Source organism: Pterocles gutturalis, unplaced genomic scaffold (assembly GCF_000699245.1).
Source record: "Pterocles gutturalis isolate BGI_N339 unplaced genomic scaffold, ASM69924v1 scaffold18429, whole genome shotgun sequence".
In the NCBI taxonomy this organism is placed as follows: Eukaryota; Metazoa; Chordata; class Aves; order Pterocliformes; family Pteroclidae; genus Pterocles; species Pterocles gutturalis.
Window position 1 is genome coordinate 48,494 of NW_010133617.1, and position 22,173 is coordinate 70,666.

A 22,173-nucleotide genomic window follows, 5' to 3' on the forward strand; every position below is an offset into this window, starting at 1 on the left:
CCTGTTACTAGTGTGCAGTTCAAATCAAATCCATAGATATTTAAATGGCTCTTAATTCCTTAAACCATAAGGTTGGTAGCAAAACAGGAGAGCAAAATTCAAAACACTGCACAAAACATTGAATAAATACCTCTGAGTAATGTTACCAGCTTAAACAACTGCATGAATGCTCCAGAGACAGGAACACTTCTGGAATCTCTGACCAGAGCTCAGGATTTAAGGGAGTTACTTTAGTAAAAGAAAAGTCACTTTATGAAAAATTGCATCTTTACAAAAAGTGACACACCCTTCTTCATTTAAGAACAGAATATTGCAGTTACTGGTTGTGCTTTTAACCATTCCCATGTCACAATAAATAAAACCAGTTTTACTGGTGCCAATGTTACCTACGAAATAAAGTATTCACAGAACAGCCAAAGTGTTCTATTCCTCATACACCACAACCTAATATAGGTGTATTCAGCAAACAGAGCAGCTCGAAACCATGGTGACTTACTTTGTCCACACAGGACCCACCATCAACCAGAAAAATTATTCCCCTACCTATGGGACTGCAGATCATGTACCACCAGATTTACTGTGGAGATGCTTAATATTCTGTTTGATAACATGTCAGTTTTTTCAGGAGTTAAGTAAAACAAGGGAAAACATTAAAACAGATTAAGACTTATTCATATCAGCCACAGGCTCCTTATTGCATTTTAATAAATATCAGGCAAGTTAAAGTAGTTTCTGTCCCAGTAGTTGCCAGAATAAAGCCAGTCCTGTGTACCGGTGTAGGGATTGGGGCCTTGATGGAACCATCTGCAAGGAAACATACAGCATGTTAGTGAAATATTAACACACACTTCTGTAGAAGTTCAGAACTGCTTTGCTGCGTCTTCAGCAGTTTACTGTTCAAAGTAATGACTGTGATTGCAGAAGCCCTCTTGGTTTTAAATTCACTTATAAATTTAAAGTCAGCCTCAGTGGCTAGATCTCCCCACACACCACACCCCTTAAATCATAGAATGGTTTGAGTTGGAAAGGACCTTAAAGATTGTAATGCCCCAGCCATGGGCAGTGACACCCTCCACTAGCCCAGGTTGCTCAAAGCCTCATCCAGCCTGGCCTTGAACCCCTCCAGGGACGGGGCATCCACAGCTTCCCTGGGCAACCTGTTCCAGTGCCTCACCACCCTTGATGTCTCAGAGGTAAAATTACTGACACCAGTATTTTGTCACTTGAGGCAGTCAAGACTATCACATAAGAAGGAGTGAGTACAGTTTTACTTCAAAGCAGTTGTGAACAATCATTTTGGCATGCATAAGCAGTAACAGGTTTTGCAAGACATGGAAGCACCACAAGCACTGCAGTCCTGAAAACAGAAAAATGTTATTTCCCCAGGATCTAGATTTCCCCTTGTTTTTTAAAGGGTGGTTTTGCAATGCTCTTGACTCAGAACCAGTAGGCCAGCTACCCTCAGTGTAGATGAAGCATCATCCACAGGCTGCAGGGAAAGTCCTTGCTGTTACCAACTGAACTGTGTTACATTATGTTGTTAGCACTGGGGTGCTAATGAGAAGGGCCAGAAAGCTGATTCCATCTGCATGGAGTTACTTGCAAGCTTTTGCTAAGCTGGTTGTTGCTCGAATCACTGAAGTTTAGCACCTTTTTCTTTCCTCCCCTCTCCCCTCCTGTCTGATCCGGAAGCGGTGGGTATACAGACACACAGATTACATGTCCATGTGTACTTAACCTTTTGGTGGGGGGGCTATCTCTCTGTAAAATAAGGTGCACTTACAAGGCCCTTCTACTGGCAAGTATCCCCCAAATTGTGAGTACAATCCCATCAAATAACCCCAGCACTGAAGTTCGTCCATGCCACCCCGTTCCTGGCAATCCCGCCGCCCGTCACTGAACACTGCTTCTGCTGGGGCCTGGTACTCCGTCTGCCCCAACAGCACATGCTGCACCGGGCCAGACCTCCAGCATTGTGACTCCCTGTATTTTGCCAAGCCATGTTTATGGCACAAGTCAGCTTGCCAGAAGCTGTTTCTGTGGCTAACAGGCTCCACAGCTTCCTGCCACCTCCTCACCGGCCACAGCAGCCAGTTCTTTACAGGCCTCACTGAAGTAAACCACGCGTGTGCAAGGCGGCCCCTTTTAACTTCTCTTCCCTCCTGTGGTACCAGAACAGAAACTGAAGCACGTTCAGAACAATTATGCCTTGCTCTCTTTAAAAAGCAAAAGCAAGAAGGCCACCCGTATTGCAGTGTCGCGTTACGAAGCAGGGCAGCTAACGGGCACGTCTGGCTTGGCTCAAAGATCTGAGATGCACATCAGAAGAAATGCCTTGTACCATCTTCACGGTGGTAAACTGAACAGCTGAACACTTCAGTGGTTCTCTGCTGTCCTGGTTAAGGGAACTGGAGTCAACAGAAGTCATCCACCCCGGTACTGTATATAGTTCACTGCTGCATCTCCTCCATGCAGGATGCACCAGCGATGCCGAAGCAACTGGTGCATGTGCCTGTGTCTAGTTCACCTCGGAGCTCACAGGTAATAGCAGCTCATTCCAGAGCAAAACCAAGCGTCTGCTGAGACAGGGCTATGGGCACTGTCACGAATTCTACCAGCCTGTACTTCACTAGTGTGTCTCCAACACTTGGACAGGTCAGGACAATGTGCCCCTCCTCCGGTGATGCTACTGCTTCAATAGAAAGGGGAAAGGTGATGGGAAGAACTAAGTCTCTCTGCGAGACATAGGAGACCCAAAGCAATCAGATAATGTGGTCACATAAGTGACACGGGAAGGACGGGATGGACTTCAATTAAAAGCAACAGACCACTGCTGTGTTTTAGAATAGAGCTAGTCTGTTACTCAAGGGTTAAGACTACTGGTCAGTCTCTAAAACCTTAAGCTTCAGCATGAATCACTTCAGAAACACCAAGACCCCACACTGGTAAAGTGGATTCAAAAGAGTAACAACAAAAAAAGTTCACGAGGCACTTTGGAGAATTGTCTTATGAGGGAGGAGGTCTAGTAGACAAGAATTCTGCTTTTCTGTGGCAAGGAAATGACAGTATTTGACATCAGGGTTTATATTACACTGCAGATTCAGACCTGCAGTTGGCTGGGAACAGGTAAGAGAGTTTCCCTTCACAGAATACACTTCACATTCATCCTTTGGAGACAGCGACACTTGGCACTCCTACTAAAGAGCTCAGACACTAGGAATTTTCTGCCAAAGCAGAAAATTGTTTTATCAAAACCCTGGAAAACAGAGTTCTTAAAGGATAGCAGGCCAGTGGTAAGCAGGTCTAAAGTTCCTGCACCACTTCTACAGCACCTGCACTATAGCAACTGAAGAACCTCACAAATGGTGTCTGCACTGATTATACACCCCAAAACCCATTGCTCTGAGTTGACCTCTGGCAATTCCCCAGTTCCTAATACCAACCTCAGGTCCTTTGAGCTATACCTTAAGCTACTTCAGGCACCGGAAAGAACACAGCATAACTATCCCTTGCTTTGAAAACACTTGGTAAGAGCTAGAACCAAAGCACATAAGGCTCTGAATGCAGTGAAGGAAGAGGGAGATGCAAGGCTGTCCAACACATTTACTTGGAAGCATTACAAAGATGTTATTTTCCACCAGTCTCAGGGCAAACAAATCCAAACACTTCAGGAGAGCAGGCACAGGAAAAAGACAAAGGCAGACATGTCCAAACCTGGGACTCTGGGATGATGTGTGACTTCATTTGAAAAAAAAGAGAAAAGCGATTTAAAGTTACGAACACACATTTTAAAGATATTTAATCCACAGTGTCTGGGTGTATTTATAGCTAGTTAATAGGGAAAAGATTAAGCTTGCTTACTTTTAGAGTTTAACCCTACTATTTTTTTCCTGTGAAGAGACTGCCAATTTATTGCTATACTTTTAAACAGACCTTGTCTGGTGAAACTAGATTAATTTGGTCATGTTTTCACAGCTTCCACTTAGCTTGTTGTAAGAGTTTCCAACTGGCTCCCCTCATGTTACAATAAAAAAAAAAAATCCTGGCAGATCCCTTGTAAGCTAACTTTTCTCTTAGCTCCTCTAACTTTTGCAGTTAGTAAGTCCTTTAGAAAGGAGAAAATGACTTGGGATATCTGGGTGATAAAGTCATTTTGCCAGCTTTGAGAATAACCGTATGCAGGGGGAATACAGTATTGCCAGCATACAGCAACTGATCTGAGAAGTCACGAGCAATAAGCTATCAATTTCACTGGAGGAAGCATCTCCTGTCTTTGGCCAAGCATGCAAATTTTAGGCAATTATAAATTAATCAGCAACAACAGTCCTTACAAACAGCTATCAGTGGCAACATCTTTTTCGTGTCAGAACCAAGAGGTGCTCAGAAAAGACAACACAATTTGTATTTGAATATGGGTGTGCAAGCAGTGAGAGGGAAGGAACTAAGACTAATCCAGATGCTTCTCTCTGGAAACACTACAGCCTGCAGGGACCAAGTCTGCAAATACATCAGTGGCACCACCAAACCTGGTATCAGCTCTTCACACTGCACATCACCGGCATGGACTGGCAGTTAACCTGAATGTTTAATAAAGCCTTTATATTACACAAACACACACACACACAGAGGCAAGCACACTAACCTCGTCTTCCAGTCTTCCTCTGACTTTGAGCGATTTTTGCGAGCAGTCCTTTGTTTTTCTTCTAGCCTCTTCTTTTCTTCACTAGCTAGATCTTGAAGGAATAAAAACACGCAAATAAAAATAGAGAAGATGTTTAAGCGTAATAAGACAGGAACATTACTCCATCTGACACAGCAAATAAATAAGGGAAGTAGTAAAAGTAGGCCATTTAAAAAAAAAACCTTCTACATAACACTGAAGAGCTTCTGGTTTAGTCTAAGAGCAAAGCCAGGCCAGCTGTGGCACAAGATCAGCCAATGGAATTCCAGTCTTTAAGACTACTACATACATGTTTATCCATGACCTGAGGACCTTGAAAACGTGTTTATGTGACAGCAAATGTGAGCTAGGGGAGGGTGGCATACCTAGAATTTATTTCAGTAGGGAAACTGATTATAATATGCTGGATTTATTTCAGAAGTCTGTCCACCTGCTTCTTATTATGGTTTGGGCTAAGTTGTTACTAGTGCCTAGTTCTGGGTCAACAGATGTTTGGCATATTCATTTCCAAACCATACAGAGTTGTTTTTCTGCAGCATCCCTTCGTTTTTTGTTAACACACTAAGGTAGCAGAGGTCATGGTCCTGAACAAGCAGAACAGTTGCTTCTATTTGGCAGAAAGGCTGGTCAGAAGGTCTGAGGAGTAAGTCAGACCAAGAAGATGATTAGGTGAAGGGCGATGGATCTCCTTCATACTTGAATCCTCAAAAAGCATTCCATAAACATCTTGGAAAGAAGTAGTTGAGAGACAAATTTTTGGAGGACTATCAGCCATCCTCAGTTACCCTGCCAGCTACTAACACACTGCATATTACCAGTCTACCTGCTAGACAAGCTTTATGCTGTTGGTGTAGTTAAGGAATATGGTCTGTTGCTAACAGCATAGTTCCTTGTACTTCAAGTTTAGACAGACAAATTACTGGGGATGCTCTGAACCAAGTATGTCCACTCTGATGGCCACAAAAGACTCATACAGAGAGCTTGGTTGTGGGAATTCACTGATCTGCTTTTTTGAAAGCCTCAAAGGAGTGGTTATCAGCTTCTGAGGAAAACAAAAAAGCACAAGTACAACTGCAGTGTATTATGCCAATGTCACTGTTTTTTATACCTAGATCTCAGACTGTTTATCAGAAGTAGTCACAGTCATTGCCCTATTACATAGATGAAACTGAATCAGAGGTTTCATAACGTACACCAAACACTTAGCAAGTCAGAGAAAGCAAGAACCCCAAGCTTTTAGTTTACAAACCTGGCCATCCTGGTTTAATATGCAAAATGCCAAAGAAAAAGGAACAAAAAAGGGTCAAGGGAAGGCTGTTCCACAGTATATCCGAGTATTTAATGCCAAGTCGCATGTCGGAAGACTAAAGGACACTTTTCACTCCATGGCATCTGCAGTAACAATCTCTATGAGGTTTCTAAAAAGAACACTATTTCTACTCACTGAAAGTCTCATAATGTATTTCTAGTTCACTATTCCAGGATAACAGAAGTGTTCAACTCCCCGTGAAAAATAATTTTGCATCAAGTGCATTTTTTGGCATTGCAGTTTCACTGAGATAGTTTTGACTGCATTTCTCAGAACTGGCACATCAAAATACTCCTTTTGCATCAGGCTGACGGAAACAGAAAATTGAAAAGTTCATAAAATCTTTTGATGCTCAGAGATTGTCTCCTTAAACTAGTTTCCAATTATAGGGCTTGACTATGAAGAACTGCAGAGGGCATAAAGCTAAATAAAAAGCATAATGGCATGAAATTTAAGATTCTTGCTTATATGGAAGAACATAAGCAAGTAGGTGGTATGGTGGGTTCCTGGCCAGCAACTAAACACCCACTTGTTCATTCCCATCCACCCCAGTGAGTTAGGTGAGAGAATCAAAGAGCAAAAGCAAAAAAAACCCTCATGGTTTGAGGTAAAAACAGTTTAATAAGTGAAGGGAAAGAAAATAAGGAGGAGAAAGTGATGCAAGAGCAATCACTTGCTGCCTCCCACCAGCAGACCTGTATCCAGCCAGTCTCAAAGCAAAGCAACACCTGCTTCCCCCCGACACACACAATTTATTGCTGAGCATGATATTATATGGTATGGAATATCTCTCTGGTCGGTTTGGGTCAGCTGTCCCAGCTGTTTCCCCTCCCAGCCTCCTGCCCACCCCAGAAAGAGAGAAGACCTTAACACTGTGCAGATGTTGTTCAGCAACAGCTAAAATACTGATGCATTATCAACACTGCTTTGGTCACCAATCTAAACACAGCACAACATATGGGCTGCTATAAAGAAAACTAGGTGGGTGACGTACATTTCACTAGAAGCATACCACAACCTGCAGAAAGCTACATTAAAGAGTTACTGTCTTGCAGCACGGAGGAATGTATCTTTACAGGTAGCTACTTACTCTAGCAGTTCATCTAACAGCTTGAATGTGGAATTTCCTTTTTTTTTTTCCCCAGCGCCCCAGTTTTAACAAAAGATAAAAACATCTTCACCAATAACAGAAATTACCTATTTCTCCGTTTTCCATGGCTCTGATATCTGGTCGCAGCCGGCAGTCAGTTTTGGGAATTACACTCTCCATTTCTTTGTCCAACTCATTCAAAGCCATAGCAAAGCTAGTAAAATTATACATCTGAAATTCAGGGACAAAGATAAAAGGTGACTTTACGATGTCTCTAGCTGCTAGTCTTAATACACAAGAAAGCTGCTCTCTAAGAACAAATATGCCAGTGCTTTTTTATTATTTAATCACTCAAGACAGCAATACTCAAGATACCAGCAAAACTGCACTGTTAGTCAGAACGCAGGTGATCCTTGGTGTTTCTGTTTAACCAGGCCAGCATCCAATTACTCAGTGCACTATTTCTCTCTTATCTTCTTTTTCCAGCCCTACTGTATTTTCCCTATCTCTGTAGAGATATTTCCCCCTTGATTAACCCACTGAGAGCACCTTTTCTTGTTCCAATTCTGTCTTTCCATTTGCATGCATACCCTTGTATTCCTCCCACTGCCTCTCCAGCTCCACAACCCTTCACGCACCATCTCATGCAACACAGGCTTTGCAAGCGTCTCCTAGGAAGTGTCTGTCCTCTAATAAAGCTCTTTGGAAGAGATTTCTCACAAGGTAGGTACCTCAGTGGTGGGAGCAGGGTGAAGAGAAGAGGTGGGGAAAGCCCCCATACCACTAGCTACATGCAGCATCCCATTTTCCAGAAAATAACTCTAGAGTCGTGCCTGTGACAGTTATCCCTCCAACCCCACATTACAGAGTTACATTTGTAGCGGGAAAGTTTGTTGCAATAAATGGGCAAATCCATATTTGTTAATGAAAAAGACAACAAATATATTTGTTTTGTGTTGAAGCTACAGAGTAACAGGATAGCACACACTTTCAATAAGTGGAAGCATAGCCGACCTGTGCTGAATTTGGAGGTCTTGGAGTTATCTTCCATAGCAAAATACTTCCAGGTATAACATACACACTCTCAGAATCTGGCAATGGCATCTCATCTGGTTCCTCAGTATTGCCCACCTAACGGCAGCACACAAAGAAAAGAGGAGTTCTTTGGGGTCATAAACCATTTACACTCATTCATTCCAACACTGGAACGTACATAAAATTATTCCCTTGAGCAGAAGTACTCTGACTAAAGAAACTTTTCTATATGCTTGTCAAGAACAGTAACAGCATTAACGTAGCATACGTACACCCAGTTCCCACCCAATGGGAGACTACCAACATTTTCTTGCATTGGCATCTTTGTAGATACAATCTGGATGTTCAAGCATTAAGAAGTGTCAATTTTTACACCACAGAGGTATCCCATTTCCTCAAACACAAACATTTCCATGCCGGACATTTAACTCCATTGCAGCTTCATTGCAGCACATTCTTCATCCTTCCACATCAAAGAAATGACAGCATATAATGTAAATGCTGCCTTCAGTTTGTGCACAACAGAAAGCCCTAGATACTTCTCTTTGTGAAGGGGAGCCTGCCTTTCCATTGACCGTGGAACTACCCTACTGAAACGGCAAACTGCAAACATTAAATTAATATCCTCGATTAGCTGCTTCTGGGAAGGGTACCCCATGAAGGCTGACGTATTCGGCCTGAAGCAGCTGCAGCCACAGCACTGTGAAATGGTTTCCCCAGAAAGGGAAAAACTCCACTCAGGGTTGCTAGGGCAGTAAAGAGTAACTGGTGGTCACACTGTAGATGTGACCTGAACTGGTTCTAAACCATCACCTTTTTGATGTACAGCTTTAAAGCAGCTGGGGTCTGATGCTGCTGACATCAGTTCTGCCACACAAGCCTATGTTACAGTACTGGACTGAAGCCAGCTAGACAATGAATGCAGCTCTCCCACGAAAACCTGGTGCCACTATCACAGCTAAAAACAGCAGCATGTTTCAGAGACCACTGGAGAGTAAAGCCGAACTTGAAGGCAACTAATGCTTTAAACGCTTTGGCTACATGCCAACAGCTTTAATCCTGCTGCTAATAAGCTTTACTTTCTGATGGTTGCATCAGATAATACAGGCTAATGTTTTAGAGCAAGAAGAATCCAGTACCCAAACTGGACTCAGTTGTCCTCCAAGATGATTCATGTATCATGCCTCCAAAAAAACTAGGAAGTATTAAGGACTCTTTCACTGTGGAGCACTTGGGTACTGCGCTTTTAATAATGAACAGGTTGCAAAGTAGCCAGAACACCATACAGACCAGGTTCAGTCCCTCAGCTATTAGGAAGATAAACAAGGCTTTTAGTTGACTACATCTGAACTGTGCTGGCAAACTGCCATTCTGTCCCTTAAAGGACACTGGTCAGTCTTTCAGAAATCAGGAATCTGAAGCAGAACAGATCAGAAAGAACAGATCCTTATATCAAAACAAAGACACTTCAATATCAGACTGCCAAACTCCAACTTTTATAGAAAGGCTACAATACACACTGCAATTTGTGCCTTGTTGGATACATAATCTTTAAAATGTCATAAGAATTGCAAAGAACTAGGTAAAATTGGATTTTCATGTGCTCTGGCCACAATGATCCATATTTTATGCTCAGTGCTACTCAACCTCTCAGTATATTGCTAGGAGGGTAGTAACAGACTTTGCCAAGGAAGACCTCCCATGTCAGTAAACAAGGGACACGTGAAGGCATTTGCTGTTGCCTTACATTGTGCTCTTCCACATATTCACACTGAAAATTCTGCACAAAATGCTTCATCTTGATTAAAAAAGGTTCTAGTTCATTCAGAGCAGAGTCATCGTGGTTTAACCTCAAGTCTACTATAAGTCTCCTGATGTTGGTAAAATAGCACCTTTAGAGACATGAAGGCTTGTCTAGCTGCCTGCAAAGTTATTTTTCCTTAACTTTTATCCCTAGAGAAATCAAAGGTATTCATGGGAAAATCTGGAGCAATTTGCAAAAGGACTCACACCCAAGCAGGTCCCTTAAAGGAAAACAGAAGCAATTCTTCATTAGTAGCAATCCAGCATGAATGAATAGCTAGAAAACAACTAAATAAATCTGAAAATTCTAATTAGGAGAAGACTGAAAGGCCATGTACTTTCATGCTTGAATGAATCCTTCACTACCATGAAAGAACAAACCACATCCAGACATGATACATGACACTTGGCTCACCTAGATGCTCAAAAGCAAGCAATATCAACTCCTCAAACACAAGGGGGCAGTGGGAATACGCACTCAACAATGACTCTCTCATTCATAGTGCAAATCACAAAGCTTTCAGTTTTCTACACAGAAATAGGTCTGTTAAATGAGTAGAAAAAACGTGCTTTTCTACAGTCAGAGCAACATCACAGCTTGAGCTTTACGCAATAGGAAGCTTCACTTTTGAGGTGAAAAACAAGTATTATCTCTTAAGCAATGCTGGAAAATGCAAAGCAGTAGCTGAACAAAGACACAGGGTATGTTTTTCTTTGCTCCTTCTCCCTAGAGCTCACAGGGTCAGACTTGAAGAGAAACAGTAATCCCCAGTGCCTTAGCACTCTCCTGATGACAAGGACTGGAGCAATCTCGGGTACAGCGACAAACTGAACCTGCACAGGAACAACTGCTTTCAGAGTTCTTTTTCTCTCTTTTCTTAAATATAAAAATTACCAACACCCAAACCAACAAAAAAATCTGGCTTCAGTCACCAAAGGGGAACAATCCCTGGTTTAAGCTACTACATTCATGGTTGTTCTTGTTATCAAGCTGTATGTTGTCACCTTAAACAAAAAGCATACTGGTGACCAAAAACCTGGAAGAATTAAGAATGAGCTTTCTTCCCAGAAGAAAAAAAATAAAGTAATTGTGAAGAACAAAAAAAGCAAGCATTTCTGTAATTGTGAAAATTTAATAGAAAGCAATACAAAAATGCCTTGTAAAAGCTGGAAAATATCTTCTATCAAGACAAGAAACCAGTCTATCCTGCCTCTCGAAGTCCAAATCCTCCTACTAGAATATAAATGTTATTATAAATTATCAGAACCACGGTCCAACCACTGGATATGCTATTTTCTCCATGTAACTTGGGAGGAAGAGGCAGGTAATGAACCAGCCAGTATTTAGATCACTCCAAGTTTTGGGAATTCTGAAGACAAATACTTGAGTAAGCATTTTATCCCTTAATGCTGGTACTCATCCAATCTGTTTTGTATCCTACTAGGAAAGAGAGACTTAAGTGACAAGAAATTTTAATGCTCTTAGACACTACTAAAATATTTATCTGTCTTAACATGCTTTTGAGATACCGCTTCTTTAGGTGATTAATACCTGTTTACCGCTTTTCTTCTCTTCTGCATTTTTCTTGTCATTTTTTTTGTAAGCTTCAAATGTAGCTGGGTCAATGCTGTACAAACACTCAGTCCACTTCCCATACAGTGCACAAAGTTTCTTTTTGCTGTCAAAAAAAGACCAAGTTTATAAAGGAGCTTAAAGAGATTTATTTCATAATTTCAGACAAAAGATATTTGAAAGGACTTTTGAGAGCAACTCTTAAAACTCCATTATTGGTGTTACACAATTCATAACCTTGCTGTTGCAGATTCATGCCCTTGCCAGACTACGTTAAAGGCATTCAGCTCGACAGCTCCCATCAGAAACAGAGGGCAGCCATTTGTTTCCCATGGGGAATGAAGCCGTTACCTTTTGTCCTGAATGTAGCCTTCAACTTTGTGCAACTCCTTCCCAAAGAGGCCGCAGGGCTTGAAGCTTAGTACACATTTTTCACCAGTTCTAAAGGCAGAACAAGAGGGCACTAATTACTTCCAAATGCTTTTATTTAAACTTGCAGCAAGTGAAAGCACTGACACTCTTAACTTACTTATGGTTGGTTATTTCCACATTTCCATACTGCTCAATCCAAAGTTTGCCCACAATGATGTTATGCACACAGCATGTAGGATTTGTCCACGTATAGGCTTCACTGTGTCTAAGGGAGGGGAACAAAAATTTAAATACTGTATCTTTGTACTGGATGTCACTCTTGCAACAAGCCATCATCTATAAATCCCACCAAGTATCAAAATGGACAAGGTAATAAGTCAGGAAACCCGACAAGTTTATTAACCTATTGCTACTGATTTTATCAATTCCCTAAAAGAAAAACTTCAGTGCAGTCACAGTTAGCACTGAATGCCGTGAGGAAAGCCAAGAGGACTCAAGCGTACTAGTAGGACAGGCATCTGCAGAACACATAGACACAAGCCCCAACTACTGCTACTACTAGTATTCAGTATATTAGGAGAAACGATGGCATCTTCTCATCCCCTCCTCTCTGCAAAGTGCTCTGCCACCAAACATTAGGATCTGGGTGTCAGACGTCCATTACTAAGCCATGAGAATCTAATGCACGCTAATCATCATGGATGGGGCCACTGTGCCTATGCAATTACTACTTATCAACTTACTCGAGAAGCTCCAAAGTCATTGTGCCTTTTGGTTCTGCTTCCACGCTCTTGCCCCAGAATTTGAGTTTAGGATAAATTGATCCATGAAACACAAAATCATTATTTAAACCTTCAGCATAGAAAGCACTGATTGGTGGATGATGGCTAACTTGCTCTGAGAGAAGTCTAAATCCAAGATCATCTCTGCAAAATAAAGATAACCAAAAGCATGTAGCTACGCATCAAGTGTAGTGAAGCTGCAGTTCTTTTCCCCAGGGTGAAACAGATAGTTGGACCCATGTACAGTTGTTGTGCTCAGTGTAAGAGTTAGTTAAAACCCTAGGGTAAAACAAAAAGATCAACTAATACATAGAACATCCTCATTCTAAATAACTGGGGACATAACCTAAAAAAGTAACAAGAACTAACAAATTTGACCAGACAATATGTTTACTTTTGATAGCGACCTCTCAAACTTTCACACAAACACAGGCCAAAAACTCACCTAAGAGAAAAGTCTGCCCTAAGTGCAGCTGCACACTAGTAAGACTAACACTGCCTATTTGTATTCTGGACACTCATATAATGAATATTACAATTCTAATGCTTTCCTTATGTACCATGCATCTTTTCACTCAGAAGATCTCAGAAAAAAGTAATTTTTGTATATAAAACTTGCTTTTGAACCTGGCAAATTTCATTTGCCTGCTCAGAGTTGACAAATAGCTTCCCTTGACTGGAAGGTGCATTGCTGAACACTAACGTGCATTGCAAACACCTTCAGCAGCTGCTAGGAGAATGGGTGGAATCTTACAAACCAGAGAGCAGTCTGCAAGCCACCTGACAAGCCTAATGAAAGATCAGTTACACAGAATACCACTCCCCACTCTTCAGTGCATCTTCTGTTCATTACCTGATCAATTCGTACGTCTCTCCAAGCAATGGGTTGAACGGCTTCCCTGTACGTTCCCACTGTGAGGCTACAGCAGACACAGCAAACGCAGCAACACACTACTCAAAAGAATAAGAGTACACAGTTTATCTCCTGGATTTCAGGCTTTATCAAGTATCAACAGCAGTTACAGTATTACAGAATGATTCTTCTGAAATAGCTTAGCACAGTTCTGTTTGCAAGGCAGGGGAATAAACAATTTTAATCAAAAGGCTAAAAAAAGCAAGACAGGAGAACCAAAACATTTTCCTAGATAAGCAAAACTGGTTAATGAATAAGAGAATCCAACATGCAGCAAATTACAGGAGTTCCTCCTATGAGACTATCTATGAAGAAATAAATCTCAACACATTCATCAAATCTCATACACCAAATCACCATCACAAATCACCACACCCAAAGTACCTGCATTCGCTCAGTTGTGCTGGAAAGCGAGCTGGCTTTGTGGATGAGGTATGTATGCTCCATATACTCTGTAAGTCGCTGTAGAAAGCTCAGTGGCTCATTGAATATAACTGGCATTGTGATCTTCGACAACTCCTGGTGTACAAATGAAATTTGTGTTAAAAACCAACTGATTAGACACACTGACCTGCAGTAACCCAAGTGTAATTGGCTTATTACAAAAATAAATTATGCTCTTAGTGCTAATGCAATGTGCTTGACCTGGCTGGCTCTGCTAAAGCTGAAAGGAAAAAACCCTGTACATCCCCCTTAGGAGCTCGATAAGCCTATCCGTGTTGATGTTAAGGCTACTATAAAAACAAGAAAACCAAACATCAAACAAACTTCCTATCAACAAATGCATTAAGAAGGTGAAATGAAAGAATGGAATGAAGTACTAAGGACCCTTTTAAAGACTAAGTTATTTATTACTCTTAAAATAGATCTAGGCCATCTAATTACTTAAACATATATTTTTTGGAGGCAGGTGGGCAGGCGGGGGAATGAGGATGAGAAAGGACAGGGGGACATGGCGGCACAGGTGTAAAAACAGGGATCCTGTATTCTGAAGAAAAAAAGGATTTTTTTTGTAACAGGAATAAAGATTTAAGAGGAATCCTACAGTTTTGATGCTGTTTATTCTCCTTCCCATTTTTAAAAAGCATGCTGTCTGAATGCATAACACAGCAATGCTTTAAACTGCCTGCAGTAGCAAATTAAAAGCATATGGTATGACCACTGGCAATATGCACAGTGAACAACACTGTTCTTAACCATAATAATCTGGCACTAACAGCTTTGTCAGACACTTCAGTACAATCCACTCCAAGTTCCATCCTCCCTCTGCAAATGCAACTTCTGTGCAGCAATTTCTGCAAAGCAGAATTAAGACCTTTTTGGACTTTTTTTCCTGCACACACCTTATGCAAGACAAGCTTTCGATCTGCTCTTTGTATTTTAAGGTTATAACGCTTTTCTGCTAAAGCCACTGTGAGAAGTCTCAGATGCTTCACAACTCACAGGACTAGGAGCTGCTGCTAGAGGCATTCCCCAGCATTTCCACATCTCATTGCTCAGTACTGTTTCTAACTACAGCAAGGGGAGGAGGAGAAAACAACCGTGACTAAACACACACATTCCCTTCTGTATGCTACTGTTACAGGCTGACAGAGGTTTACCAGCCATAAGTACTTTCAGCCTATTGCATGATCTAACGGAGAGAACTCCTCAATTCACCCTTAGCTGGAAGCAAATTATGCACCAACCAGCTAACCTCTGATCTAGCCACCCTCTGGCCAGTAACACTATGTCAGGGAAGACTTGAGACACTAAAGGGAAGGGAGAAGAGCAAAATTAAAGTGGCTGAGGTTTTGGTTTTGTTTTTTTATAGTCAAAGTAAAAAAAATAAGAAATGCTACAATGAAGTACTTTAAGGGTTAAAATCAAGAGAAAATGCTTTTACTGATGGAATATTGCTCTGACCAAGTCTTAACCTTCTTGAGTTGTGAAGGCAAATAGCAAAACAGCAAATTAAAAAAAAAAATCCCTCTCCTCAAAAAGTTTTTATTTGGGCCTCAAATGAAACAATCACTTCATATCTTTTATCACAGCTTTCTGATTATGGCAGGGGGGTTGGAACTTGGTGATCTTTAAGGTCCTTTCCAACCCAAGCCATTCTATGATTCTATGATTACGTACCATTCCAATGCATTTTCTTAAGATACTCCAGATACTGAAGTCATTTCTGGAAAACATCGGAAATGGCAAGCTTGTTCTGTGGAAAAGAACAGGGAAGAAAGGAGGAGAAAAGCTTTCCATTACTAACCATGACCAAGAAACCCAGATATTCTTTTTTTTGAAAGTAACAGTATTCTAATTTTTAAATCAAAAACCAAGAGGGAACGACAGCACTACTTTCAAGCATTTAAACTGTTTTACCTGCACAGAAATGTGAATTTCTCCAAAAACAATATCAGAACCATTCCCTTCATTTTGCATAAGAGCAATGGAGAAGAATTTCTACATCAGTTATCAGAACAGTGTTTTCCCAATAGTACCATTAAGGTATTTAGTTGGGTCTTTGTGAGAAAGTAAGGTCTTTCTGAGAAGTAACTAGGTACATTCACTATGTCTGAACAGACTGGAGGATTAAATAGTGGGGGTTTTTTCTGCTAGTCACCCGTATACTGACAATGAAGAGCCATGCCATTTATTACCTATATTAAAAATCAGCCCTCAGGAACAACAGAAAAAGCAGCATTGTTAAAGAACAGAAAACAGCAGCCTGTTCTACACGGGGGTGACATATCTGAAGCAAGTCTTAAACATTTAGGCTGTGTACAACCTATACTTCTCAGCTTTACTGGAAATCAGACAAAGATCTTGTTCAGTTTTCTTACTGCTACTGACCAGCTCAACTAGTAATCCAATTTACCTATAGAAAGGCATAAATACAGATCAAAGCCCCTTTGTACACAACAACACTAAAATTCATGTTTGGATCATGAAGCTATAACCAATGAGGAAAAGTCTCAATAAATAAGAATTACCTACAGCTCACTCAAACTGCATGAGCTATTTGAGCCTGAAAGTTCAGTTAACTCCGTCTAAACAATCGTGTTGCTTGCCCTCCTAAACAGGAAGTCTTGTCTTCCCTCAAAGTAGCTAAAGCAGTATCTTTTTTTTAGAGAGTGTGAACAGGCTGTAGCTGCTTCCTCCACCCCACTTTTCTGATAAACAGAAACATTGCTAAGAGAAATAATAATTTTAAAAAAATCTATTCAGACTAAGTTGTTAGTTTCAGTAGCCCTACTTGCTGTGTTACCTCCCATACTTATCTGCTACTGATACACCTTTAACCAGGGCTGATCCTTCAGTTTTCAGAAAGAACAAAACCAGAAAATGCTCCTTAAAAAGCAACAAGCCCCATCCAATCAAAAACCTAATCATATGCCTGAACTCCTCACAGTACCAAATTGTTTTGTTAGCAAGTAGCTAACAGCCTAACACCGACTGGCTTTACTCAGTTCCCATGCAGGGGTGAATGGGGAGGAGGATTTATTTTACCTGACCAACATGGTATCACTCACTCCCTATTCTGATTTTCCACTGATAGAAAAGTGTTTCCTGAAACAGATCATCTTGAATAATATTAAATACAAAATACTTCTGTGGGTGCTTTGATACAAATGCCCAGGAGAGGACAGTGTCCACCAAGTATTCAGTCTTATCTTCATTTGGAGTGTTTGCTTTTTTTTTTTCCCTGTGTATTCTTTAATGCAGACAGTTAGCAGAGAGGGTGTTTGTGTCATTCCGCATGTAAAATACACTCACATGCCTCTAGCTTGCTAAGGCATACACAGGGATTGCTCTCCTTGCATATTAAATATTCATTAAAGTTAATCTGTCCTTCCATTCAGTTTATTGAATTGCTTAAAGGTTGGCATTCAGTTTCAGCTATTCATCTGTATTTCTTATATATATATCTATCAGACAAACCTGATATGGGAGTCAGCTCTTTTCTCCATATAACTCACACACATACTGAAGAAACAAAGCTGTTTTAAGCCACCAAGAAAGACCCCAGGGACAAGTAAGGACGTGTGGAAAAATGACAGGCAGCCAAGATTTGAGGGCTACTAACCTTGACACACTCCCTGTGATTAAGGGAAGGTTTGTGACTGCAAAAATCTCCTTCCAGATGTCAATTTTAGAAATAACTCAGGAAGTTAATTTTAGCTTTAAGTGACAAAACATCTGCAGGAACTTCTGTGCAGTAGAACAGATAAGATGCATTTAAGACCACTCACTTAAACAAAAACATTTGTGCAAAGCATTATCTATAGCAGATCAACTACTACAGGAATCTTGTGGAGAAGGAGATATATGGTGTGAAAAAGGCATATTTAGCTTGCTCTTCGTGTAAACCTGACCAAATAACCTCCTGGCTCCCAAAAAGCCAAACACAAACATGTTTGCATTCTGAGAGGCCCCCAATGGTGGGGCCAAAGGGAAAAATGACTACAAAACCTCAGCAATAAGAGGGAGACAGCAGTGACAAATGGATGTTAACTGTTGGCAGGTCTTACAGAATATTTTTGTGCAAGGGCTTTTTTGGGGTTTTGGCTGTTTGGTTGAACTTGTTGGTTGGTTGGATTTTCTGTTTTTTTTTTTAAGTTTGGCTCAGACAAAAAATTTCCCTCTTAAAAATAAAAAAGTTATTTGAATGCTTACAGATTATTTAATGTACTATCCTCCTACCTCTCAAATCCTTTCCCAAAAAGTTTTCAAAAAATTAAGTCCACTCTCAAATCCACCTAAACTATACGAAGCCATGTCAACCACAGTCTTTCAAACACTCTACAAACAATCAGTGGGATGCAAACTACATTAAAACAATCAGAATAAGTCAACAGATTGTAAGTGGCATTGGCTTCAAGTATCTGTATATGTACATCCCAACACTTTCAATTCCTTGGAACCAACAGATTTATTCCTACATCTCCAAAACCAAAACGACACCCTCCCCCGCCCAACCCCTGACCTCCACCTCCCTGTGGAAACCTCTCACCACTCAAATAAAAGAGGCAGATTAGAACTCAGGTTTTCTAAATGAAGGTAGGAAATAACATCTTATTTATACTGACTGGTAAACACTGTTAAGTACTGTCATGTGCAACCCAAATGCAGCTGCAGATCCTCTCTTCATCTGAGGAACTACAGGAAGGTGTCAAGATTTTAAGCAAAATAAATTAATCTGGTCTATTCTCTAATTGACTTTTTTTCCAGGTAGTTAACACAAACAGAAGTTAAACAAGAACTTTACAGCAAACCCAAAGGTATAAGGATTGAATTCAGTGCCATCAGAACATTCTGATCCCCTCACTTTGCACAGCATCAAAAAGTTAAGGTTTCTGCTCCAAAAAAGGACATAGGTGGCATCACTGATGATGCATATTTGACCACATGCCCTCTAACTAGCCCCAAAACCAAAAGAGGCACAAACTGGAGCCAGCAGCTCCAGCCAGGTAATGCAGTGCCGAAGTAATCTCAAACAGATCCAGTACCAGGACAACCAAAACACTGCTGCCACCAAGAGCCTCAGAAATGAGGCTAGAAACACCACGCTACTCCTATCCCCTGGGAAGGTTCTCTTGGAGGTAAAATTTAAATTGGCTGAGCTCTGGGGATAAACAGTTTGCATCAACATATTTGTGGACAAATCCCAATGCGTTCCCAAGGTACCAGGTAAAAAAGCTTGATATTACAGATCAACCTAGAATGTGCTCTATAGCCACTTTGTCACATAAAATACGACCATACATTCTTATCTATATGCAAAACAAACGCTTCCACCGTTCTTTAGCAGTAAACTATTAGCCAGCCACCTTATACACTTGTTTTAATCCAACATCCTATACTCTCTTTTCTACTAAAATGCACACAACTCAGAGAAACAGCTTACATAGAGGTACTTGTTTATTACTTTTCATTCCCCCTTATAAAACCAGCAGATCTTAAATGCTCCTTCCAGTCACGTGCTCCCTACAGTTCTGACAGCATAGTGCAGTGTTACGGAAACTTGTCAATCTATTTCTTTTTTATAGTAAACGCAATATCAATTCTTGTTAAAACTTTTCAAGACAATGCATGTCAACATGCATCATCATTTTCATGTTGGATCAGGAATTGCCTCCATTCTCCTCATTGTTTCCAAGGCAATGAATGCAATTCAGATGTCCACCTTCACCTAATGCTTCCCATGCCCTTCCACCTCCCCCTCCAAACTTCCTGCTCTAATTAGGAAAGGCACTTAGCCAAGGCCATAAATACCACCTCGCTAACAACCCAAGAGCGCAGAGCAACATGCTTAGTCAGCTGCTTTATTTTACCTTCCCAAACAATCCCAGTTACTCCACCCAAGCCCTCATTTGCCTTCATCTTTGCCTAGTATGGGAGGAACATATATGCAGAGGTTGAACCTTGAAACGTCGTGTCTCTAACATTACCCCATACTACAACAGTCACTGCAATTTAACTGTTTAAGATACCAAGTAATTAAAGCATGTTTTGCTTCCTTCTGTAAATTAAATACGAATTTTCTGTTTTTACAGACATCTGGTGTCCCCCCATCACCAATGCAGCACATCCAAAAATGCTTCGAAAGTAGTCTTTTTGAAACATGTTCAAGTCCAGCTTGATCTGTAGCACAAACATTACATTGCCCCTTCACTGAAACTCAAGAATAGTGGTGTCTATTACTTCTCATTAACTCCAGACCTATTGTCCTCCTTTATCAGCAAGGAAACAAACAAAAATGGATCATTTGACAACACAAAATAAGCACATAAAACACGGATGAGACTTTTAGAATAAGACTCCCTTTGTTAACATTGGGGTTTCTGATGCCAGGCTAGCAATATTTTTCGTTCATTCCTGATACCAATAGAAGGATCAAATGACTGGAAATTAAAGAGGCAATAGGAGGCATAGGTCATCAAAGATACATGAAGGAATTAAAATCCACATAGATTTCAATAAGATCTATTAAAAAACAATTGTTTCTATTTTTACATAGAACATTATATTTTATTTTTACTTATTCAGATTTGACCACCAAAAAGCAAGACACAAAGGAACACACTAGCCTTGGAAAAATATTCTTTATCAAATCATAGCACAACCAACTACTTGTCAATCATCCCTAACAAAGTTTTAAAAGTTTTCACAGTTAGTTTTTCAGAGATTCTTCTGGCCTTTTATTCACCATTAACGCATATTATAATACCTTAAGAATGCGCAATGTCCTACCTGTGTTTTTTGATTCCGTTAGACAGAGGCTCTCCACTGCCACAAACCTTTTCTTCAGAGGTGCTCGAAGTTATTGTATCTTTTGAATCCATGCTGTCCTCTAATGAGTAAGCTGTTGTTGTTTCAAACCCACTTAATGATTTTTCAGATTCTGAATCTGCAAAAGAGCAGGTGCATGTTAATGAATCTACTGCCTGTGCTAGACTTCAGTCACTAACAGATCTTCCCTCTTTGTACAAAACTGAAACCTAAGTAGGCTACTGTGTCCTGATGACAGCATCCATTTGTTAAGTAACTAGTACTGCCACCGCTCTGCATCTAGATATAAAGAGATCGCATGATAAGGAAGGACACAATACATTAAAAATCCTCTACCAAACAGAGCCAAAATCTGACGTTTTTATTAAATTACAGCTACTACAACTGGCTCAGGACAAGTGCCAGTGTCACACAGATGCCTGTGTCTTACCTAACAGCTACCTCAACATTCAAGTATTGACTCCTCCTTCTATATAAGATTTCAGTTTGGTCTAAATACTTAGACACTCAGTGCTGTTCAGCAACCTCCACTTCCCAAATTACTGAACAAGTATCAAAGAACAGATATGCAGTGGATTACATTAGTCACATAAGTCCCAGCAAAGTCTAAGTGATAAGGTCACCACCAATCACTAAGATAAACCTTGTACTCTGGAAGGTAGGTTAACAGTACAACCCACATCACAGTAAAACTAAAAACATCAACACCACCACCTTATTTCCAGCCAGTGTTCTGCCCAGGTAGTGCTTGACCAGCACTGCAGAAGAGAGAGTCTTGCTCCAAATCAGAGAGTAAAAGTTTCCTAGTGAAAGGCTTTATTTGTTTCATGCTTTTCTTTCAAACCTGACAAGATTGTCAAAGGATTATCCAGTTGCAAGGTCCAGTAAGCAAGGGAATAACTCAAGACAAGTGAAGATGCACCAATTTCTAACCAGGTACAGCACTAAATGGTAAGCAGCCTAAGGCAAGCTTCCTCACTTCTGAAACAAGCAAACCCAAACTGTAGTAGACACTGTTCCTGCTATGCACTTCTTCCAGCATACGCCACTGCTCTTGGCTGCAAATACCCAGAGAAATAATTGCAAGATTAGTCACTCTCTCACACACTGATTCTACTATAAAACTGGTAATCAAAACCCGCTGAAATAGCAGCCCATTCAAAAGAATATCTCAGTCACAAGTGTCCATTGCTAGGTGCTTTCTTGTTTTCTCTTAAAAAACAATGACAGTAGCTTCTCCAGAACATGTCAATTATTTGTTGCTTTGGTGAAGGGGACAGTGACAAGATGACTTTCTACTATATCCAGATAAAAGAAGGGCCAACAATAGGACAAAATCCTGT

At 40.6% G+C, this 22,173-nt stretch overlaps 1 protein-coding gene across 2 annotated transcripts; it reads right to left on the minus strand.

Moving 5' to 3' along the window:
• Positions 1 to 429: 429 nt before the first annotated feature.
• OSBPL1A (oxysterol binding protein-like 1A) lies at positions 430 to 20,955 on the minus strand. 2 transcript variants are annotated; one of them, XM_010081302.1, is made up of 13 exons: positions 20,792 to 20,955; positions 15,680 to 15,755; positions 13,943 to 14,077; positions 13,499 to 13,596; positions 12,607 to 12,789; positions 12,021 to 12,128; positions 11,843 to 11,932; positions 11,471 to 11,597; positions 8,095 to 8,211; positions 7,188 to 7,311; positions 4,643 to 4,733; positions 3,715 to 3,738; positions 430 to 804 (listed from the first exon to the last, which is right to left on the minus strand). In XM_010081302.1, the coding sequence occupies exons 1-13, from the start codon at positions 20,881 to 20,883 to the stop codon at positions 702 to 704; spliced, it is 1,368 nt and encodes a 455-aa protein (XP_010079604.1). In that variant the 5' UTR covers positions 20,884 to 20,955; the 3' UTR covers positions 430 to 701. The 2 variants fall into 2 exon arrangements, with proteins under 2 accessions (XP_010079604.1, XP_010079605.1); XM_010081303.1 differs by lacking the exon at positions 3,715 to 3,738 and having other exon boundaries at positions 677 to 804.
• Positions 20,956 to 22,173: the final 1,218 nt, after the last annotated feature.

Coding starts and splice junctions, on each gene's coding strand:
- OSBPL1A (XM_010081302.1), bottom strand. CDS start 20,883: ATGGATTCAAAAGATACAATAACTTCGAGCACCTCTGAAGAAAAGGTT. Junction 13,597..13,942: donor GCACAACTGAGCGAATGCAG/GTACTTTGGGTG, acceptor TCTTTTGAGTAG/TGTGTTGCTGCGTTTGCTGT. Junction 8,212..11,470: donor AGAAGAAAAGCGGTAAACAG/GTATTAATCACC, acceptor TGCTGCCGTTAG/GTGGGCAATACTGAGGAACC.